At 54.5% G+C, this 22,045-nt stretch overlaps 1 protein-coding gene across 1 annotated transcript; it reads left to right on the top strand.

Annotated features, from left to right (window-relative positions):
- Window positions 1–786: 786 nt before the first annotated feature.
- On the top strand, window positions 787–21,410 carry RND2 (Rho family GTPase 2). Its single transcript, XM_067312119.1, has 5 exons — window positions 787–896; window positions 983–1,070; window positions 14,402–14,511; window positions 18,624–18,758; window positions 19,927–21,410. Exons 1-5 carry the CDS (start codon window positions 795–797, stop codon window positions 20,173–20,175), a joined length of 684 nt encoding a protein of 227 aa, XP_067168220.1. The 5' UTR covers window positions 787–794; the 3' UTR covers window positions 20,176–21,410.
- The last annotated feature ends 635 nt before the right edge of the window (window positions 21,411–22,045 follow it).

The following is a 22,045-nucleotide window of genomic DNA, read 5'->3' as shown; positions in this document are numbered from 1 at the left end:
GAAACCCCACAGGCCTTACAAAACAAGGCGCAGTCCTACGCGATCTCCTCCTTGGGGAGGGGATGAGGAAACGTGCGTGTGACAGATCTTCATGGCGTTGCTCAAGGCAAGACGAGGAGGCAGCGAGGTGCTGCAGCAATGCACATTGCAAAGCAGCAGAAAGAGGAACCGACTGGAAAGCCTGAACTTTATTTAATTTGACCAGTTGACCATGTCATAGACTTGCCTTGGCTTTTGCGGTGCGTCGGCTAACTTGGCCCCGTGGTAGGTCCCAGGACCCGGGAGCTCTGTGGCCAGCGGTGCGAAGGGCGCAGGCAGCCGGCTCGCTGGCATGCGGCACGTCCGGCCGGCGCCTGCCCGACGGGTGCTCAGAAACCTGGGGCACGGCGCGGCGGGCCTCCCTCCTCGCGCCACCTCCCCGCTCTTCGCTCATCCTGGCCTCACGCCCAGCACCAATGTTTATAGACGAAAAACGACTGTGATTTCAGGAAAAACCACCTGCCCCCTCAGCCCATCAATAAACCCAGCTCCACCGCCGAAACGCTGATTCCCGCTGCTGCAGGCTCGCTCTTCCCCGTCCCTGTTTCTCCCGCATTTTGTGACGGGCGGCTGCTCCCCGACGCGGGAAGGAGCCTCCGCCGCGCCCGGCGACGCTGCCCGCGGCCCGGGGGGGGGGGGGGGGGGCGGCGCGGCCCGGCCCCGCGCGGCGCCCGGTTGGCGGCACCGGGGCGGGGGCGGCGCCGGGGCGGGGCGGCGCCGGTAAAGCGGCGGCGCGGGCGGCGCGGCCCCGCACCATGGAGGGGCACCTGGCGCGCTGCAAGATCGTGGTGGTGGGGGACACGCAGTGCGGCAAGACGGCGCTGCTGCACGTCTTCGCCAAGGACTGCTACCCCGAGGTGCGGCGGGCGGGCGGGGGCCGGGGCCGGGGCGCGGCTCCCCTCCGCTCCGCTCACCTCCCCTCCCCTCTGCTCCTCTCCCCCAGAGCTACGTGCCCACCGTCTTCGAGAACTACACGGCCAGCTTCGAGATCGACAAGCAGCGCACCGAGCTCAACATGTGGGACACCTCAGGTGGGCCGGGGGCGGCGCGGGGCTCCCCCCGGGGGCCGCTCGGGGCTCCCCCCCGGGGCTCGGGGCTGCGGGCGGCGCCGGGCGGTTGCGGCGGTCTCGCCCCGGCGGGGGGCGGCGCGCTGCCCCTCGCGGGTTCCTGTCGCCTTCGCGCGGGGTTTCCGTGCTGGCCGCTGGCGCAGCCTCCCCGCGCCTCAGCGCCTCGCCGTCCCTGGCCGTCCAGGGACACGAGTGAGTAGTAACAAAACCAGTTCTGGGGCGCGAGGTGAGGCGGGGAAGGAATGGGGAAGAAAGCGAGCGGCGCCCTGCGACGGGAGACCTCACCTCGGCGAGGAATGCGCTGTGGGAACGCGCTTCCCTTTCATCGCTCTCCCTGTAACAAAGCGCTCGGCGCTTTTTGATTTTGTTTCGGCCTCTTTGTGTCCTCAGCCGCGCTTCTGCGGGAAGCCGTAGGTGCAGCTGTCCCAGCCCTCCAAGCGCCCTCCCAAACTTGGTGCCACATTTCGGTGGGGGCGTCGGTGGCAAGTGAACTGCCTGATGCAGAGATGATAAAAATATTGGCATCTAGCAAAGCTTATCTGTGCCTTTTACTGTACCTCCGACAACCGTCTTGGCCGCTGTGTGCACGCGGTGCAGCCAGCGCTTGGCTCAGTTAGTGCATGTGTGTCAGGCTTGCTGGTTCTTTCCCCTTTGTTTCTGGAGTCTTAATGAGAAATGAGGTCTTCTGGGTGTCCAAGAGCAACAGTGAATTAACACATGACCTAAGGATTTCTTTGCTCTTGTACATTCAAATTCCTTGCTATAATTTTGCATCTATCAGAGCTGTCGGATTGGCCCAGCTTTATCTAGAGCAGTGGCTTTACTGAGTCTTGGACTAGCTCTAATGTTTAAAATGTGTTTCTTGAGTCTGTGCTGGGGGCTTCCCGGCCGGGGAGACATTGCTTGTGCCTCTTTGTTCATCTGGAGGTGGAAAAGGGTCTTTCCCTTTGCCCGCGCGAGGCATGCCGTGCCGTGATGTGACCGGCAGATGCTCTCGGTGCCGCAGCAGTGGGAGAAGCGCTGAAGCGCCGAGGCAGCAGGGTCGGCAGGGCCGTGGCTCTGCTCCGCCAGGAGCCGTGCTCAGCGTGGGCAGCCAGTGCTGCCGAGTTGGCGTGGCAGCATGAAGCCCTTGGACCCTGCAACAGCACAGCCCTAACCCTGCCCTGGCCCGAGGCCCCCGCGGCGAGCCGGGACTGGGTGCGCCCGGTGGCCGGCTGCGTTTGGGCTGCTCCCGCCGATCGCCTGTCCCCGTGCTCGGGGGTTTCCCGGCGGCAGCCTGCGAGAAGGGCCTGGGGGCATCCTGTTGGACATGGACCAGCTTTGCTCTGAGGGCCGTATCTGAGATGAGAAACTTCAGCCTCAGAGTGTGCGGAAGCATGTTCGATGCCCTGGTGGTTTTTAGGAATTCTCCAAAATGTTTGGCTTTGATCTTGCACGTGTTAGAAGGAAAGGACATGGTAAAGGGGCTTTGAAGCAGTGTATATGTATCTGACACCTGCACCTGATGCTGTTACGCTTTCATTTTTATCTTTTTAAACAAAAGCTATGTGTTTGTCTTATATTCCTCTCTCTGTAGCCGGAGGAAAGGGACTTTGATTCTTTCTCCCTTGTCCTTATGAAAAATGTAAGCCCTTTTTAACAGCTTGGTTGCAGATAGAGGTCACTAGACAGTTTTCCAGATAAATTGCCTTTTGTTGCAGCTAGAATTTGAAATTCACAGGAGCTAGCTCTTTGCTCAAGTCCTGCGAAGCCATACACAACCATTTTCCCTAGTAATCAAACTATATTTTTAGCTGCAGACTGCAGGCTGCTGTTGAATTTCCATCACCCTTTGGCGACACTTGTAAGCAGAAGCTTTGGTGGAAGAAGTTTTGCTCAAGACTAACTGAACCAGCCGGGCTGCCGGGCCCGGAGGGGGCTCACTGCCCCCCTCGTGCAGGACAGCAGGCGCCAGGGTGCCCTTCCCTCGCTGCTGCTGCGCTGCCCACCACCTCTCTGAAGCGGCTTCGCAGGCAGGGGCTTGGTGGTGGTGCTGAATCCCTTCCTGCCAGGCAGGGCAGGGGGTGCTGCAGAACCAGGTGTGTTTTGAGCACCTGCCGTCTCTTCGATAAGGATCTGGAACTGAAGCTCGCATCCCTCCGCCCTCCAGAAACCTGGACGGAGACCTGGGCAGGTGAGCTGACGCCTGATTTAATTTTTTAATTAACCCTCGCAGTTGGTTGTGAAAGGGTTTAGGGACTGCAGAGGCTGCGCGGGGTGAGCTGAGCATCGCTGGAGTGGGAGCAGCCCGCCGGGAAGCTGGCCCCACGGTAAATGCAGGCTGTGCTGCATTAGCAGTCAGTAAATCTAGTTAGAGACGTTATCGTGGGGTGAACAGAAGCAAACGAGAATTGAATGGCTCCGAAATTGTACGGGGGCCTCTGATTCCCTTTAAATGTCTTTTAACCCTTTGCCCACTGAGTTTTTCTGAGGCTGGAGGTGACTCTAGGGAACCTCCAGCACCAAGCGTCCTTCACGAGGGTGAAACCTCTGCTGCCTGGGGAGGGCAAAGGCTCCGGCGCGCTGCAGCGCCCTGCGTCTCCGTCCCTGCCCGGGAGAAGTGAGCGCAGGACCAGCTGGACCCCGCTCCCGTCACCTGCGGGTGCCCGTTGCAGTTTGCATTTGTTTCTATTTGAGTCAGTGCCATGTCCAGGCAGCGTGAGAGTGAAATTGCTTCAGGTGCTGTTTTACAGCACAGCGGGGATGTCCCATTCCCCCTGAAAGCCTTTGCTGTGTGCAGTTTTTTTCAAGCCTCCATTGAAAGGCAATTTGACCTCTTTGTGTGGGAGGGAAGGAGGGCAGGCGAGGATCCGCCTGTCATCCAGGGCTCCGGCTGCAGGAGCTGCAGCGCTCCAGTACCTCCACTCACCAGCTTTACGGAGACACGTGTCTTTGCTGCTCTTCGGGCTCCCATTCTGGCAAATTCTTCTCTTTGCTGTCTGTTGGCTGAATGTCCTTGGCACAGAAATGACTTCTCCGCACAGCCCGGATATCTTGGTGGCACAGGGAAACTCCTGTTTGACAGGATGCCTGTTGGCTTGGGAATGCTGTTCCCAAAAGGGCTGGGTGCCTCCCGGACACGCAGCACCGAAACCTGGCAGGAAAGGTTTCTTCCTCGCCTCTGTGCAGCCGGGTGCTGGAAGGGCGGGTGGTTTTCTGACCGCTAACAATGCTTTGCAAAGAGTGGGCGAATTGCACATGCTTCAGAGGTGTGAAAGGGAGTGCAATGACTACGAGGCGCTGCTGGGAGTGGGGCTTTTCGGAGTGATGCGGTAGCTGTATTCTCGGTAAGATCAGGGCTGTTCAGCCTGGGAAATCCTGCGTCTGGCACGGAGCAGCAGATGCCTTCGGCAGGTCCCTCCTGCTCAGCAGCGCGCGGGGACTTGCTGCCCCCATCAGTTGTGCGACTGGCCCCTGGCCTGGCCCAGGCACCCGCACTCTCCCCACCGCCTAAGACGAGGCTTAGCCCGTGTATGGGCTTTATTTCTCGGGAGGAGGCGGCTCGGTGTGCAGCAGCCTGGGCGCAGGTCTCTGTGGGGGCTTTTGGCTCAAACCCCTTCATGCCGGAGGCTCCTCCTGCCTCCTGGGCTGATGGCCTCTGGCGCAGGCTGGCAAAGCTGTGACGTGACCCAGGGCTGTTTGTCTGTGTTTGGTACCGCCGTCTTTGCTGATGCAGATCGCGGTGCAGAGCAGAGCTGCCTGCCCCGGCAGGGCTGTCTGCGCAGGGGCAAACGTTCGTTGCCCTCTTCTGGCGCCGCTGGCGGGGGCTTTTCCGCCCTCTGCGGAACGTCAGGAGCTGCTGCTGCTGGGATCTGCAGTGTTTCTGCTGCCGTGACCTGTGGCATGGCTTGGATCGGTGCCTGGGCTGGTGAGGGTCGAGCGCTGAACGGGCCGAGGTTGGCGGTGGCAGCTGAGGCTGCTTGTGCCTTGGTTCCCAGCGCCTGGCTCTGATGCCACAGCCGCCTCTTCCTCATGCAGGAGAGGCTCTGTCTTGGGAAGGGTTCGCTGCTGCTTGCACTCTGAGGCAGAGAAAAATGTGAAGCTGCCCTTTGCATACAAAAATAACTCCTCCCATGCTCCCTGTCGAGGCTGGGAGTCTGCAAGTAACATACTTGTGTCCCATTTCAGCACAAATACATAGTTAAGCCTAAAAATATGTGCAACTGGGTCATATTCTCAAGCAGGTCAGTAAACAGCGGGGCAAAAGTTCGAAGAGTTGCAGCAGAAACAGCCACAGAAATGCTTTTGCTTTAGCGGGAGGCTGAACCTGCAGCGGGCTGGAGTCTAGCTGCTCTCGGCAGGTATGGCGCAGCCCGGGGCATCGCCCTGCGGGGCTGGGCATGGTGTGCCGCGAGATGCCACGAGGCTCCACGGTGGAGGCTGCTCCTGCAGCACCTCCTGCCGTGCCGGGGAGTGCCCGGGGCCGCACAGTCCCCTGGCTGCTGTGCCGAGCTGGGAGGCTCAGCGCCCGCCGGCCAGGCTGCTGTGCGTCCCGGGAGTCACAGGAGGAGGGTGCTGAGTGCCAGCAGTGATGACCAGCTGGCTGCTACTGCCTCCTGGGCGAGGAAGGGCTTTCTGTGGAGCGGATCTGTCCCCAGCTCTGACCCAGACCCTTTCCCATGGCGCGGAAGTGGCGGCTCTGGAACGCGGCTCTCCCCTGCGCAAGGAACGTGTCCCGTGAGCATCCCTCTCCCCCCGCCGTGCCCGTGCGCCTGGGCAGGGCTGGTGAGATGGCAGCAGGCTGCATGTGAGGCTCCTCGGCGCGGCAGGGAAGTGCTGTGGCTCTGCCGTGTGTGGTAGTGACGAGGATGCGGCTTTCCCTTGGTGCCAGGTCCTGAAGATAAGATCTCCACTCAATTAAACCGCACAAGTTTACAGGCCCAGCCTTCTCTGTGGGGAGAAACCTTATCTGGTAGCCAAGCAGCCAGGAGGGATCTGCTGCTTATGCACAGCAAACTTGAAATGTGCAGCATTGCATAAAGATAATTGCATTTGTTCAGCTCTCAGACAAGTTCCCTAAAGCCCAGAGCATGTGGTGGATGTGTTGTGGGAATCTTGCCACTCCTCTTCCTTGCTGCAGCCTGTTGAGTAGATGACAGGCAGGTTGTGGTGGTGCCAGCTGCCCTTGTGACACTGCAACGGTGCCAGGAAGGGATGTGGAGCTCCCGGTTGTCCCTCTTGTCAGCTGCCGCAGGCTGGATCTCCAGCGTCCTTCTGCAGAGCCTGGACCGGCTACTCGGACTGCCTCTGCAGCCACCGCCATCTCAGACTCCGCAGGGATGCTCCCCCGAAGGTGCCGCTGTGACTCTTTCAAGGAGCCTCCAGAGCTGCCTCCAAGTTGCGGAGTTTGCACATGTGTCTGAGCAAGCGCCTCTAGCCCTCTGCGTGCTGCACATCGGCGTGAGAGTGGGTACAGGGCTGGGCAAGGCAGCAGCGCCCTGTGCCTGCCTTGCTGGGGGAGTCCTCTGCCAGTAAATCCAGCAGAACAGCCTCCTGTTAAGTGACAAGTTTGCAGTAATGAGATCTGGAGAGGGGCCCAGAAATGCCACCTCAGCCCGTGCAAATACCATTCCCTTCATCCTGATCACGTCCATCCTGAAGACATGCCAGCTGGGCTGTTTTGTAATTTACTCATTGACTTTTTTAAGTGCATCACAAGAATTAGGAGCAGAGGTTAATTGTCCAAGCTGATTAGCTGTTGTTTCAGTCATGCACTTTCCAGATGATTGGTTGTTCTGTGTCATGGAAGAGTTTCCTCTTTCTCTGGACTTAGGGGTTTATGGTGAAGTTGCACAAGCAAGAAAAATGGTACAGCCAAGCCAGAAGAAAAGCTTATGTAAAAGACTTGGGGCTGGTGGCCACACTGCTACTTCTGTGTCCCTCAGAGGATGGGACTACAGGTGCTTGCAGCAGTGGCTGGTGGTTCCCTCTGCTGCTTTCCGTCTCCCTCTGTCACTGATGGGATGCCCCATCTCTCCAGGAGAGACGCAGTGTCCTGTGCACTGTTCTCGCTGGCAGGCAAGGCCTTTTGCGCTTCAAGGCAACTGGCTGGCCCTAGCTTAGCTGCCCAGAAGAAAGTGGCCCTCCTGTCATGAGGCTCTGCCATGCTTGAACTTCTGAAGAACAAATTGTGGTCTTCACTTGGGTAAAACCTTTCTGAAGTTCTGCCTGTAGGGATGGCAGAAGCTTTCTTTGCAGAAGCTTTCTTTGCAGCAGATGCACTGTCAAAAGCCCTGCCTGCTTGGCTGGGATGGAAATGGCCTCTCGGAGTGAGACTGCAGCTGGCTTTGTCTTGCTGCAACGTTGCTGTAGGTAATGCCAAGGAACCCAGGGCAGCAGATGGGCACCTTGCGGCTTGCAGGGTGGCGGTATGTTGTTTATCTGCCTGGCGGTTCCCATGCAGACAGTTGTGTCTTCACCGCCAGGTGGAACCTGGCACGACCGTGGTTCTGTTTGACTCTTTTGCTAAGTCTGCTCTGCTCTCAGTTCAACTCACTTTAATCTCTAATGTCACTAATCGCTTCTTGTTTCTGAACTGTGACCCCTGAGTTCCTCAGATCCTGGCTTCAGAGTGTGCTGCTTGCTTTTGTCGGAGCCCCTGGTTACTCATGTGTCTGTGTTTGTCACCAGTGCTTTAATTCCTGTCTCTGCCTCTTGTCACTGTTCTGGGCTGGACTGTAATGAGCACTGTATTAGTGTCAGAAATACATTTCTTGAATCAACGGGATCTGCATTTTCTTCCCCTTTCAGACAATAACCAGCCAGGCAGGGGTCAGGGATCCTTAACCCATCTCCGAGCCCCAGCTGAGCCGGGACCTGCAGGGTGCTCTGGAATATGCTGCTGCTCATTGATCTTCCAGCGAGAAATTTCTCTGATTTTTCTTTCAGGAGAGAGGGTCTGGTTTCACACTGGGAGGATGAAGTTGGTTTCTGAACTCCTGACAGTTCAGATCATTGTCTCCTTGATGTGCAGCTATTGCAGCATCAGAAGCTGCAGTAGCCAATTTCCTGGCCCCTGCTTGTAAAGCCCATCTGCACTAATGGTACAGGCAGTGCGAGGGGCATTTACATGTTCTGGTCTGTTGTGTGCCAGGGATGTGGAGCCATTTATCTTCACATGTTGCTTTCTGCCTTTATAAAGGCATCTCACGTCTTCAAGGCAGGGACGTGGGTCTGCAGAGTTTGCCATGCTCCTGGTTCCATGTGAGCGACAGACTGGCTCTGGGAGACTCCTCCTGGGATGCTGGAGGCAGAGCTCCCTGGATCTAAGTGGGTGACCTTGCAGACCGCTGCATGGCGGAGGAGGAGATGTCTTGCGGGTTCTTGCAAAGCAGGATGTGCCAGCAGTAATTCCAGAGGGACTGGCAGCTGGAGGCATGTGCGGGACACCTTAGAGGTGGAGGAGACCATGGGCAAGGCTGCTGTCAGTAGACATGAGTGCATGTGAAGCTGCCTCCTTGTAAATGAGTATCCAAGCCCAACTTTAGTTGGGGAGGCTCCTGTGCCAAGTCTGTGATCTGCCTATTTCCCTTAAATGCTGTCTGGGCCTTTGTATGGCCCAGTTTAGCTCAGTAAAAAGAACATGGAAGAAAAATTTCTTTCAGTCTGTACCCAGGAGGATGAAGGGACTAGCCACAACCTCTGGGGCTGTTTCACTGATGCTGCTCTCGAGTGTTCCCCAAAGCTGGATTCCTTCCTCCCTCCACTGTAAACTCTGACATTATTTCTCTGGGCTTATTTCCCCCTTTCTAGCAATGGGGAGGTATTTTAGGGTGATTCTGTGTCCTCTTGGTGCATCTGCAGAGGAAATGGCAGCTCTGAAGTATCCTGGATTTCTTAGAAAACCAGCTGAGATTTTTGCAGGCTCACCATGGGGACTGCCTGGCCTTTTTTACTCAGGGTGTCTGGGACAGCTGCCACTTCTGCCTCTTTCATTCACTGTCAGGTTTTCAATCCAGCATTTTTATGCTTCCCCCTTGACGGGCCCTGGGAGGAGACAATAGCTGGGCTGTTATACCGGAATATGTGCCTTTCTCATGCAAATGAGCTGCATGCATTGGGCGAGTGCATTCAAAGCGGTACTGGGGCGAGCCTCTCCCAGGGAGGCGGGTGTGGGGTGCGAGGAGGGGAGCACCCAACTGGCACCGCTCCCAAGCTGCCCCAGCTATTGCCCTCTGTCCTCAGTGGTGGCTTTCTCCATGGGCTGCTGCGCACTGCTGCAGCCCAGGCGGGAAGCTGCTGGGTGGATTGTTCCATGCCCAGCACGTCTCTGAATTGCACAGAGATATTTTTCAGTTTTAAAGGTGTGATATAAATAAAATATCATGTTATTATTAACACCTTCATCATCATCTGCCCTGCCAGAGAAGCAACTCATCATGAGAGCCATTACATTCACTGGCACTTCATGTAATATTAACCAGGACGGCAGTGTCTGGAACACGAACGTGGGGAAGGGAAGTGGTGATTGATCCTGTGCGTCCCTGGTCCCCAAGCAGACTCCTACTGCAGCTGCATTGCTCCGCTCCAGGCCTGGAGCGCTCCCTGCCCAGCCTGCGAGGGTGAGGAGGGGGCTTGGAGTTGTGCCCCTTTATTCATAGCTTTTGCGTGTAGTACACCATTGCCTGGATAAATTTATTTGCCAGCTGGAGTTTTGGTTTCACATCCAGAGAGCCCTGCTTAACCCCAGGAAGTGCTGAGCACATATTCCCTGATGCATAGTGACTCCAAAGGGTTTGAGCCCCAGTCTTGGGAAGTGCTAGAGAGCCAGGGGACTGGTGAAGCTCTGCAAGGAATGGCTTGGATCCGTGGCAGTGGAAGGGGTTGTCTCCTCGCATCTGATGCTGGCTGAGAAGCGGTGCAGACCTCTTGCCATGGCTGGGGGTCAGGACACTGTGGCAGCTTGGTCCTCTGGACAAAGGCTTGACTGCACTGGTGGTGGGTTTTCTCTAGCAAAGAGAACATCCTCTAGAGTCTCTTTAAAGTCTGCTGGGAGGTAACCCGATGCTCTTTGGGCTTGTTGATGCAGCACTTTGGAAAGTTGGGATGAATTTCTGCTTCCTTCTGTGAGGATGCTCTTGGCTGTCCCTACAGAAAGCAGCCTGCGCTGCAGCAGTTCTGGCTGTATGGGAAGAGCTTACAGTGAAACCTCCAAGTCAAGTGCAATGATGAATATTGTAGGCCTTGGCAGTGCTCTTCTGTTTCAAGCCAGAGCTGGCTGGGGGTGGTGGGAGCCCCTTGTGGAGCAGATCATGGCTCTACATGCATATTTGTTTTTCTGGTTTGAAATGTGCTGTTGTTGGATGGAGGGTGCCCATGTGAGGAGGCTCATTATCTCTCAGAACAGCTAATAAGGAACAAATGAAGATTAACACTATGTTGTTATAGATGAAACAGCACATTTCTGTCCCCTGCCCAAGAGCAGTCTCCCTGGCTGAGTCACAATGCCAGGCATTTCGAGGAGCTGCCAGCTGATAAGGAAGAGGAGCTATTCATGGCTGGATCTGCCTCTGAATTTCAGACAACAACAGTGTGGATTTTATTTTTAAGCTGTTTTTGGCAGCCAACTTGCTCCAGTTTTCTCTCTTTAATCACGACCAGATGCACATAGGTCCTGTTTCATGCAAACCTGGGTGCCAAGTGGGAGAATGACTCATGTGGTAAAGGAAGGCTGGATCTGCAGACACACAAGCCTTGGGTGCATGTGTGCTTGGAAGTGTCAGACTGTAGGTCTCTAGGGTGTCTTGCTGGAATATCTGAGAGGTACTGAGTACTCAGAACTAATAAAACTGGAGACCTGGAGCTGAAGGAACTGAGGCTTTTGTGTTTTGGTTTCTTTTCTAAATGTCAAACTCAATGAAAAATTAATAGATGCAAAAGCTAAAGCAGTAATCCCCCAATGAGAATTCCCTGTTCAACAGACATCTCTAAAGAAAGCTAGGAATTACCTAAGTCTGGAGCACAGCACACCTCCCCTGCTCTGCTGGACACCATGGACCATCCACCTCCCTCGGTCCCCTGGGACGGTGCAGAGCTGCTCTGCAGCAGAGGCTGTAAGCATTGGCTCTTACTAGCTGCCAGGAGGACTTGTGAGTTGAGCTGCCCGTGAAGGTGCCAAGGGCCACTCCCGCTCTTTGGAGTTGGGAGCAGAAAGTTAATGAATACGAAGGCAATTTTGATCTCATTAAGAAAATGAGGCTCTTGACTTAGAGCAACCCTTCCCTCACCTCCTCCCCATCAGTGCAGGGATCTCTGCTCCTGCGGCTCATGGATGGGGAGAACGCATCGCCTGGCACCGGAATGGGGACAGCGGCAGCCCTGTGATTGCACGGATAAAGCCCGGGCCAAGCTCGGCTGCTCATGGTGCGCGGGCTCTCACCCGGCGGAGTCTCCGGACTGCTAAGGGAAGCAGCAGGTTGCTATGATACAGTTTGCAGTAGCAATGCCTGTGTTAAGGGAGCCAAACCCACCTCTACAACAGGGAGCCTTCCTGGGCTGCGAGGGGACAGATTTATCTGCAATGTTTATGTAAAACTGAGGAACCGTAGGGAGAGGATGTGTGTGGGAACGCTTTCCTGCCAGGCGAGGCGGGGCCCCTGCCTGGGGCAGGCACCCTTCTGTGCACGGGGAAAGGGTACGGCCCCGATAAAGATCCGGCGAGTCTGAGCATGCAGAATCAGTGCTGGATCTGCATCCTGTCTGGTAACCTGCAGCAGGCAAGAGGCTGAAAACGGTCTGTCTGAAGGGGACCTTGGTACTGCCTCTGCTTCAGTGGGAACAGGATCACCTTGCTGTGCTGCAGGAATACGGGAGGGAGCAGTTCACTTATGCCAGCCTGATCCTGAAGCATCAGCAATCTCCAAGTCTGGGACGCAGGGTCCCCTGGCCCACCTTGCCTTCTCATGCACCAGCCTGGATCTTCTGTCCCCAGAGCTGGCGAAGGCACAGCGGGGATGGGCTTGTTTCCATGGAGAGAGCATGACTTTCCCTCTAGGAAGAGGGCTGGGTTTTCTGCAGAGGATCAGAGTCTGTTTCTTCTGTGCTGGATCTCAGCTGCTTCTCTTTGCAGTGACTTTGCATGAAAAAAAAGATCTTGGCCGCAGCTTTGCTAACTGGCAGTGGGGGTGCGGATGCCTTTATCCTCTGCAGGCTGGCAGCAGCATGGCTGTCGTTAGGAGGAGCTGGACGTACCTGTTGTAGATCTGGTAGTGAATCCAAATGCGCATCAAATCTGAGGGCACTTGCCCCAGTTTGTGGTAGGGATGGTGGGACTGCACGGGCACAGCTGGCATGGTGCCAGCTGGAGCATGCCCTGAGTGCTGCGGACTGCACAGGTCCCTGCACGGACTGCCTGGGATATCCTGCTGCGAGCTGGTGTCAAGGGGGGAGCGAGGTGGTCAGTCTCCTTGGAGCTGGGTAGGATTTGAGGAGACAGCACATCTCAGCACTCAACCTGTCCCCTGTGGGCTTTGGGTGGAGGAAGAGGTGGCCGCAGCAGGGTCTGCTCTCCTGGCTTTGTCCTGTGCAGCGATCGGGGAGTTTGTGAAGCGTCTGGCGTGCAGCAGGACAGCGCTGAGCGCGGCTGTGCTGTGGGCGCCGTGCCCTCATCCGTGCTGTGCATCAGCTGCGAGCCCCAGCGCAGCCTGAGAGTCCGAGGCCCCTGCGGAGAATCGGCCCTTTCTCTCGCACGCTTAGCCGAGGCAAGGACGGAAACATAAGCCACCATCATCCATAATTCATCAGGTGCCGAACTTCATCAAGGAGCCATTTGACACCAGGGCTGGGTGCTCCACCCTCCTCCCAGGGTGGGAAAGTGCTGGCTCCGAGTATTCCCAAGGGGCCGCGCAGGAAGCGCATCCTGTTTCCTCAGCCTCAGGGTGGGCGAGTCTTTTTTCGGAGGAGGCAAATTCAACAAGGACTCTGGTGTCTCTGCTTCCCCTTTTGATAAATAAACATCTGCTTCTCATCCCTCCAGGAAGTTTCAGCCATTGTAAAGCCAAATATAAAACTGAAACAGTGTTTTTAAGTAGCAATGAGCTGATTGCTCCATTACTGTTTACTGAGGCATTTACAATCATACACAGAATGCACTTCAAATAAAAACATTATGGGACAATGACTTTAATGGCTGAGATTTGCATTGAAGGTGTGTGTGTGAGAGAGAAGCCGTGCTGGATTCGGACTGGGCATTCTGCCTGCTCACTGAGAAATCCTACAGAATACAGAATCATCCTCTCTGATTTATAGCTTGTTCTCCAAATCCTGGCACATCTTTCATGTACAAAAAAGAATCTGTCTGACTTTTTCCAGTGTAAATCCAGTGCAGAAGGCAGGTCTTTTTTTACCTGTCTTAAATTCTCACAGTCTCTGGGAGCAAGCTGCCCACTATAAAAATACCCAGGCAGGAGGGAGTAGGAGCACAAATGCATTACTGCTATTTTGCTCTAGTGAGAGGGCTCCATAAAAATTAATGCAATCCATGTCTGTTTGAAACGCACACAGATGAACCAGCTACTACAGCAGCAGCATTCCTTGTCCGCTACCTCCTCTCGGCTACACCTTGCTGCCATTAGTGCTACAGCAACTGCATGACAAGTAACAGAACAAGTATGCAAGGGTAGAGAGAGAGGCATGTGTTGCTCAACAATATCACAGCCCTTCCAGGCTCCTTTCTCTGTGGAGAGCCAACACGCCCTGGCAGCACAGCTCCACTGCCTCTTGCTGACCAGATGCTTACTCAGGAGGGAGAGGAATGCAAAAGTTGCATTTATTTCTAGTCTCCAAAGTGATAAATCTAAGAACGCAAGGACAAAACCTTGGGATATCTCAGGACAGCTGTCTTGCTTTTACTTGGTGTAATTGCAGCAGGCTCTCTAGTTCCAATGGTTTCTTGGTGTTTGCAGGGAAGAGCCAGGAGCCAGCAGAGCTTTAGGAAAGCAGGGTTGCATGGAGAGCATGGTTTTCTCTGTGCACCTCTATGGCATTTGCCCTAGTCTATGCTGTTCTGAATGAGTAGTTTCATCAGAAGGACCTTGACCCTCAATAGCAAGTATTTGGGGTGTTGGCTGGGTGCTGATGTGCAGTTTTTGTCTTGTATTTCTCAAGAGACCAGCTTGCTAACCATGATGTCCCCAGTTCTTACTGGAATTAAAGATCTCTTGCTTGACAGAGAAGGCTAGGGCTTCTAGCCTGCCCATATGGGTGGTCAGTGGAACGAGACTTTCTGCTCACAACTCTCCTCCCTCTCCTCTCTGCAGGCTCAGCATATTATGATAATGTCCGTCCTTTGGCCTACCCGGACTCAGATGCGGTGCTCATTTGCTTTGACATCAGCCGCCCAGAGACCCTGGACAGTGTGCTCAAGAAGGTCAGTGCCTGGCGTGTGTCCTCACTTGTGAGATGGGGTGTTCTGCAGCAGCATGCATGGCTAGTTTGGGGTCCTGCTCTCAGGTGCTGTGATCAGGGCCAGACCTTAGCTGGAGTTGGCATACTCAGACGAGGATGGTCTGCTGCTGCCAATCCCCATATCGTCTGTAGCAGAAAGCAAGATACTTCCATTTGAAAGGAGCCCCGTGAATAATGTAGCTCATGGTAGCTTGCAGGGGAGGTATCTGTGTGTATGCACATGTACAAATGTGGGGACAGAGGGAAATGCAGGGCATTTGTTCTGTTTTTAATGAAGACCTTGGAAAGTGTCGTGCATCCCTTGTTAGCGTAACCACCAGTCAGTGTGTTATGAATTGCTTGCAGCAGTTGAGAAGTGGCCCCTGGTGCCTGTTTCCATGCAAGCAGAGTACTCAGTTTGTTGGCTGTCCCCTCAGTTCAGCATCTGCACAGTAGAAAGGACAGCAATCAATCAGTTCCCTACAGCTTGATAACAAGAATAAAGAGCTGTGGGCACTGAATTTCAAGCCCGTACTTGAATAAAATGAAATGGCACAATGCCACTGGACTGGAGAGCACGCAGGGCCTCGAACGCTGTCAGCCCCGACAGAGCTGACTAGCCAAGGTCTGCATTAGCAGCTGAGAGTTTCTACCTGCAGGTTAACACCTTGCAGGAGAGCTGCTCTTCCTGGCGGGCAGGTCTGCCAGCCCCCCGGGAGCCCTGCAGGGACGCGGCCCATGGTGCAGCACCCCTGGCTCACTCCAGCAGGCCTGGGCATGCTGAGCCCGGCGGGGAGAGGTGGCATCCGTGCGACGGCACAAAATCCAGCAGCGCAGAACGCTGCCCAGGGGAGCTGCTAAATGTCCTCCTGACCCTTCACATCCCAGAGCAGCACCCCTGGTCCTGGCCACTCGGTGCTTCATTCCAGGGCATTCAGGGAGCTGCGGTTTCAGTGCGCTCTCCCTGCTGTGCAGGAGGACTAGTTTGCCACTGCGTCCTGTCCCCGAGGTGAGTCATGGCTGGCATCTAGCTCATGAAGCTCCCTGAGATACTGAGGAGTGACAGGCACTGCCGAACTGTAAGTGATTCCTGTTGTTTTTCTCAATGAGCCCCAAGCTCCTGGGGCTGGACTGGCCACTGTCTGAGCAAGTCACATCGTGGTGACTGCCCTTTCGACCTCTCTGCATTTTGCCAAATGTTGTGCTGAAGCAAATACCTCTTATTCAGCGGCTGGAAGGGCTGAGAAGCGGAGCTGGGGCTCCAGTGTCCTGGTGAGGGGACAAAGACCCCTCAGACAACACGGTCAATGGCTCAGTGTTCAACTCCAAAGCAGTTCCCGGTACGGAGCTTGCCGGGTAGAGGCAGGCATGCTTCATGTGGACTCAGAGAATTCACTCCTCAGCTTGGGAGTCAGCAGAATAATAATGCAAGCAAATCACTTGCACCTTAATAAGCTACAAACCCACTAATAATTAGCTGGAGCTGGGATTTATTTATGTGTCTCTCTGCAGATACTCTTTATGTGAGACTCTGCACTGCTCATTGCAAGGTCTTCCCTGTGCAGCCTTACAGATGCTTCAAATACTGTTAGGCAATGTCTTTTTTGGTACAGTGGCTTATAATAAACCCTAAATCACAAGGGATTTCTTAAGTGCCTCTGAGTAGATGCCTGGTTTCCTTCGGCGCAGGCTTACAGCCTACAGAGGTGAGGAGAATTCCTAAGACACCATGCAGTTGAAATGGGGTTTAGCTTTTGATATCAGGCCACTAAGGAGAATAACACTGCCTCTTCCAGCTGTGGGCAAAGATGCTAATTCAGCAGAGGAAATCTTTATTATTGCTGCCCGTCTGGGATGCAAAATTGGAACTGGCTTTTGATTTGTAGGACCCTAGTTTATATAAACAGCATGTACAAGTGAAGGGGAAGGAGCCACCTGAGAGAAGGCAAACAAACAGCTATTCATTTTGTACAAAGCTGGTTTTCATGGGGTGGTGCCTTCATTCGGACAGGTCTTGATAGTGCAGCAGATCTTAGCTCCCCACCAGGGTGTTGGTTGTGTGAGAAGAGGGTCACACCACTCCACGGACCAGGGAATCCTATGTCATTACGGACACCTGTGACCTCCTGCCTGGTTAGAAGTGACCCTATATAGCTCCATCTCTTTGGGGATTTTTACCCTTGGGTAAATTAGGATATTTGCATTCCAGCTCCAAAAGCATTATAGCATCCTCCTCTTCCTGGTGCTTTAGCCCTTGACAGCGTATGGCTGTGACACCAGAGACCTCCACAAGCTGGGCAGCCTGGCGTGCTGCCGGCAGGGTGGAGATGTGTGTGAGTCCCACTAGACAAGTGTCCCTGGCAGCAGGGGAGGGCAGTTCCTACTGAAGCAAATATGAGCCAATCTCCTGGTGGAAAAGAAGTCTTTTCCTTATTTTGCAGTTGCTTTGTTCAGATATTTGACCAAATGTAACTTGTGTCATCCTTAGCACTTCCTTTTCCCACCAGGTTATGGACACCAGGTGGTGGGCTTTTTTTCTTCTTCTAATTGCCTAGGGTATATGCTTTACAGTCAGCTACTGTGGCAGGAAATTGCTAATTCCAAGTGACACCTTTAGCCAGGGGTATCTCTGCTCATCATCTGCCCGCTACTTCAAAAGCACTAGACACATAAGCAGGGTGTTAGCACACTGATGGCAACTGTACAAGTCTCCTCTGGCAGAGGTCACAGGTGATAGTTTTATTTACTGCTGCAGACACTTAGCTGCATATTGAGCATTCATTTTTGGAGCTCTAAAAAATCCATTAGTGCCAAGGAAGTGGATGTTTGCCCTGACCTTTCATTACTTCAGCTCTTTATTTCCCTAGCTGTAACTACGCTCTGAATGTCTTAATGTCTTTAAAAATGTGGCTTCCAATGATAAACAAATAATGAGTGTGCTGTGCAAATAACTCCCTGCTGACTGTGCTCCAAAAGACTTGGCAAGGGTGACCTTTGGAGTCCCAGATCTGTGCACCAGACCGTGTGGTCATTATTTTTCCATAGTCATACCCAGGAGAGGTCTCCAGAGTCCTAGGGCAGGAGGTGGAAGCTTAGGTTGAGCCTGTTTGCAGGGCATACTGGAACAAGTGCGCAGAAAGTTATCTGAGAGGCACTGTGATTATTCCCATCCCTGCCTGTGACAGTCATTAAAGTGCCCTGATGAGCTAATCACCAGCTGCGACCCCAGTTTGGAAAAGCCATACACACCACAGCGCTCTGGCTTTGCCTCTGAAGCCTGCTCTCCAGGCCGATCCCATTAGAGCCTCATGTTGTAGTCAGAACATTGAAAGCTGCCTGTCCCTGCGTTTCCTGTCTTCAGCACAGTGTCCAGAGCTGTTCCCAGCTGGCACACTCACTGAGGATGAGGGCACGCAGAGCACCGCTAGCCTTGGTGGCCACCATCCTCTGTGTCCTTGACTTACAGCCCTTTCCCGCTTCCTGAGATCTGGGCATGCAGGCCTCAGCGTGGACAAAAACTGCTGCAGGACTGGGATCGGGCACTACAGGCCTGAGGCACACGAGCATGAAACAGGCATCGCAGTGGCTACAAGCAGCAGTCCGGGGCTCTGGCTGATTCTGTTCCAGGTCCCACGCGGAGACGTGCCAGGTCAGGCTTCTCGGCAGAGTGTATGCTGATGGTTAGAAGGTGCTGGGGGCCAGGGCTCCTGCACGTCGTTCCTCTGATGAGAGAGGGGAGTGCAGCTCACTGCTGTGCACAGCCGAAGCCATGAATCAGGGCTTCGTGGTCCTCTCCTTGGCTGGGAGGCACGGAAGAGCTGTGGCTGGAAGGTGCTGTCTGTTATGAGCTGATGTCATGATTCTCCTGGCCTGCTCTTTCCTCCAGGGCTGAGGGGGTTTAGACGGGGCTCTTGGCCTGGTCTGAAAGGGGCTGGGTGCAAAGCACTGAGACCCTGCGATTGCCTTTGAGTTTCCAACCTTTGTCCTTTCGCAGGCTGCCTGTTGCCAGAATTATCTTGATGTGGAGGGGCCAGTCGGTCTCCTGCAGTGGCTGTTACACAAGCTGCCTCTGAACGTCTTCTCTCTCTTGTGCAGTGGCAAGGGGAAACTCAGGAATTCTGCCCCAATGCGAAGATTGTGCTGGTTGGCTGCAAGCTGGACATGCGGACAGACCTCAACACACTCCGGGAGCTTTCCAAGCAGCGCCTCATCCCTGTCACGCATGAGCAGGTGTGTCTCGGCAGCCAGCCCCGTAGGGTTCCTGGGGAGTGAGGCAGGGGCTTTTTTCAAGGCGTATTAGTACAAGGAAGCTCAGCAGCAAGTGACCCTCTGTGCCAGGTCTTGGCCTGAAGCTGTTTTGATCTTGGCTAATGGAGCAGACTCTGAGCTGCTCATCTCACAGCACTCTTCTCCCTGCCCTCGGGGAGAACTTGACTTATTCCTGATGCTCTGCTGAACAACCTTCTGGTTAGTAGCTGAAATGTCTTTCCTCAAAGGTGGTGGAGATGCCTGATTTGACAAGCTGAACCATCTAAACGGGGGGGCACAGGACGTGTTTCTGTGTTTCTTAGCTTAGCGTAGCTCTTTCTGCTCTGTAAGTGGCTTTTCTGCTTAGGTTCTGTGTTGGGGGCAACCACTGCTGGCGAGGAGGCAAGTCATGGCTGGAGGGTCTGCTGCTGGACTGCTCTGTTCCCAGCTCCTTATTGTGAAGACCCATAACCACTTCTGGGGGCCAGATGGTGGCCCTGATGAGAGGGGTTGTGCAGACCCTCAGCTGAGGGGGTAGCACAGTGCTAGTGACAAAGGTTAAGCACCTCAGGGTCCGGCACCCTCAGAAGTCTGCTTCGTGCTTGGGCCCCACCAGTTCAAGGAGCAGGTGCCTGGCTGGCTGACAGCCAGACTTCTGGTGGAGAGCTGGGCTCAGGTTCCTTCTCCCACAGGGGAGGGGTGAAGCCTCCTGCTGTCAGGCCTGGTGGTGGTAACAGCTTGCTGCTGAGGAGCTGTAATGACCTGCAGTCGCATCCTGACTTGGGCATGGAGAGGTCTTCCAGGCTTGCCAGCCCTGCAAGGGCTCCGTGCAGGGAGCCGTGGGGAAGTGGGTACACCTCTCCTTCAGAGCCAAAGCTCAGCGCTGCTGGGAGACCAGCACGCAGGCATGTGGCACCTGGCGTCACTGTCTTCTCAGGAGGCCACGCTCACACTTAGTGCTCCTGCACACACTTGCGCTTTATTTGCAGAGGTGATGAATAAACATTGTGAGAGCAGCTCCCCGCTGTGCCCATGCTTTGATTGGGCTGCCAGCACAGGCCGAGCTGAAAGCGATGTAAAAGGATGCTCTCTGCAGAGCGCTGACGTCCTAACCTCCTTTCCTCCTCTCCCCACCCTCTCTGGATCACAGGGCAGTGCGTTGGCACGGCAGATCGGGGCAGTGGCCTATGCAGAATGCTCCTCCAAGGTCTCAGAAAACAGCGTGCGGGACGTGTTTCATGTGACCACGCTGGCCTCGGTGAACAGGGTGCACAAGAACTTGAAGCGCAGCAACTCCAAACGGGGACTGAAGCGGGCATCGCAGATGCCTGGCAGGACGGACTTATTGAACGACACAGAGATCAGGAAAGACCGAGCCAAGAGCTGCTCCATCATGTGAAAAACAGGCTGTAAATAATGTGTGTGTATTGTCCATTTTGTACAGTAACTGGCCCAGACAAGGGCATGGTGCTGGCTGCAGGGCCAGCCTGCCTTTCCAAAGCCTTTCTCAGTCTCTAGGGCTGAGCAAAGGTCCTAGCTGCAAACCAGGGTGCATGAGTCACCCCCCCACCATGGAGACCTTTGGATTGGCTGTTGCTGTGCTGATTGCTTGGGGTAAAGGAACCACTTGGCAGAGGAGTATTCAGGTGCTGGAAAGTCTGCGATTGGGTGAACGAAGCAAAAGGGATGGATCCCAGGTGCGTGTCACTCGCCTGCACACATGGCCTAGGCTCCATGTGTACGTGCAGCTATAAAGACACACGCAGCATGGGGCAGTGGGCTGTGTGGGATCTGGAGTGGCGGGTGGGGAGTGGAGGAATTGTGAGCAGCAGAGTGTGTTCGGGGAAAGGTGCTATTGCAATCATCCTTTAGAAGAGAGGTGACGTTTGTGTCGGTGCTGCCTTCAGCTAGGCTGGACGGCAGGTCACCAGGGAAGGTGCAGGTCTGGGCCGGAGCTGGGAGGGAAGGCACCCTGGGGAGGAATCTTAACCTGATGAGACACCATGGTAGTCTGCCCCCTGCAAAGGAAATCAGTACATTGCTCTTTTTGAGTTATTTTAAATACTCAAACTCCACTTGAACAGTGGTGAAATACAGCAGGGTGGATCTGGCTCCAGGGGAGAGGTCTATCCCAGCAGAGGCATCCTGAGAATTGTGGTTCCCTTCAGCAAGCAAATGCTCCTCGGGAGCTTGTGTCCCAGCTGCTGACAGCCTCGTTAGTCACCGAACTGCTCCTGCCATGGGCAGCTGCACTTCCGAGGCACATCGCTTCCGAAAAAGCAGACTGCAATAACTATCCATATCCTGTTCTCCACCCATTTCCAGCTGCAGATTGTGTTGCATGGTGCTGTGTTTGTCTGGTTCAGATAACCAAAAAGATTATATGTGTATCTGCACCCTGCCTCCACTGTGGCAGTGGGAGGGATGGTGCTTCCTGCTCTTCTTGCCATGCTGTACAGCCTGCTGCCAGCACTTCTCATTGCTTCTGCTGCTGCCCTCTCTAATGCCTTTGACAACAGTGTTAGCCTTGACTGGATGTCACATAGACACTTTAAGGAAAAAAAAATCTGCTCCATTGCCAGATTCAGCTGTCAGTGGGCTACAGGAAACAAATAAACATCACTGGAAAATGCACTGTGCTTGACTCAGTTTTTAATAGCCAAACCAGGCATCCTCTCAAAATATCTTACTGCCTCACTTCTGTTTGTGTCCTGACATAATCTCTCTTGAAATACACTCACACTTGCACACATGTGATGCACTTAGCTGCATGCATTCATTTTGGAGCTGAGCCACCTGCCTGAAAAACCTCTTACTCCATCCTGGATCCCTAAATACTGTGCAGCATTTGCAGCTTGTCTACGCCTGAGCCACCAGTTTGAGTTGGTGTGAGGTGCCCCCATCTTCATTGTGCTGCAAGTGAAGATAGCTTTTGAGTTAATATTTTGTATCTGCTCTCCCACACAGGGCTCATGAAGGCTAATTGGGCAGCTGGAGCAGCTGAGTTATAGCACAAGAAAAGCCCAAGAAATGGCTGGCTGGGGTTGTGCTGGGTGCAGGCTGCGGGAGGATGCAGTCTGGGAGGAAGGGAACTGAGCGAGGAGGCACTATGCCAAGACCAGCCTCCAGCCCCACCAAGCTTTTCTCTTTCTCGGCAGGGTCCCCAGAGCCCTCACAAACAGCAGGGAACAAAACCAGTCACTCTTTGATCAGTACCAAGCAACGGCTCACAAGTGTCATTACTAAGTCCTCTTTAACCTGTGTGCATT

This window comes from Apteryx mantelli, chromosome 28 (assembly GCF_036417845.1).
Source record: "Apteryx mantelli isolate bAptMan1 chromosome 28, bAptMan1.hap1, whole genome shotgun sequence".
NCBI lineage: Eukaryota > Metazoa > Chordata > Aves > Apterygiformes > Apterygidae > Apteryx > Apteryx mantelli.
The sequence above is the reverse complement of the archived record's forward strand: the minus strand, read 5'-3'. Positions and strand labels throughout refer to the sequence as shown.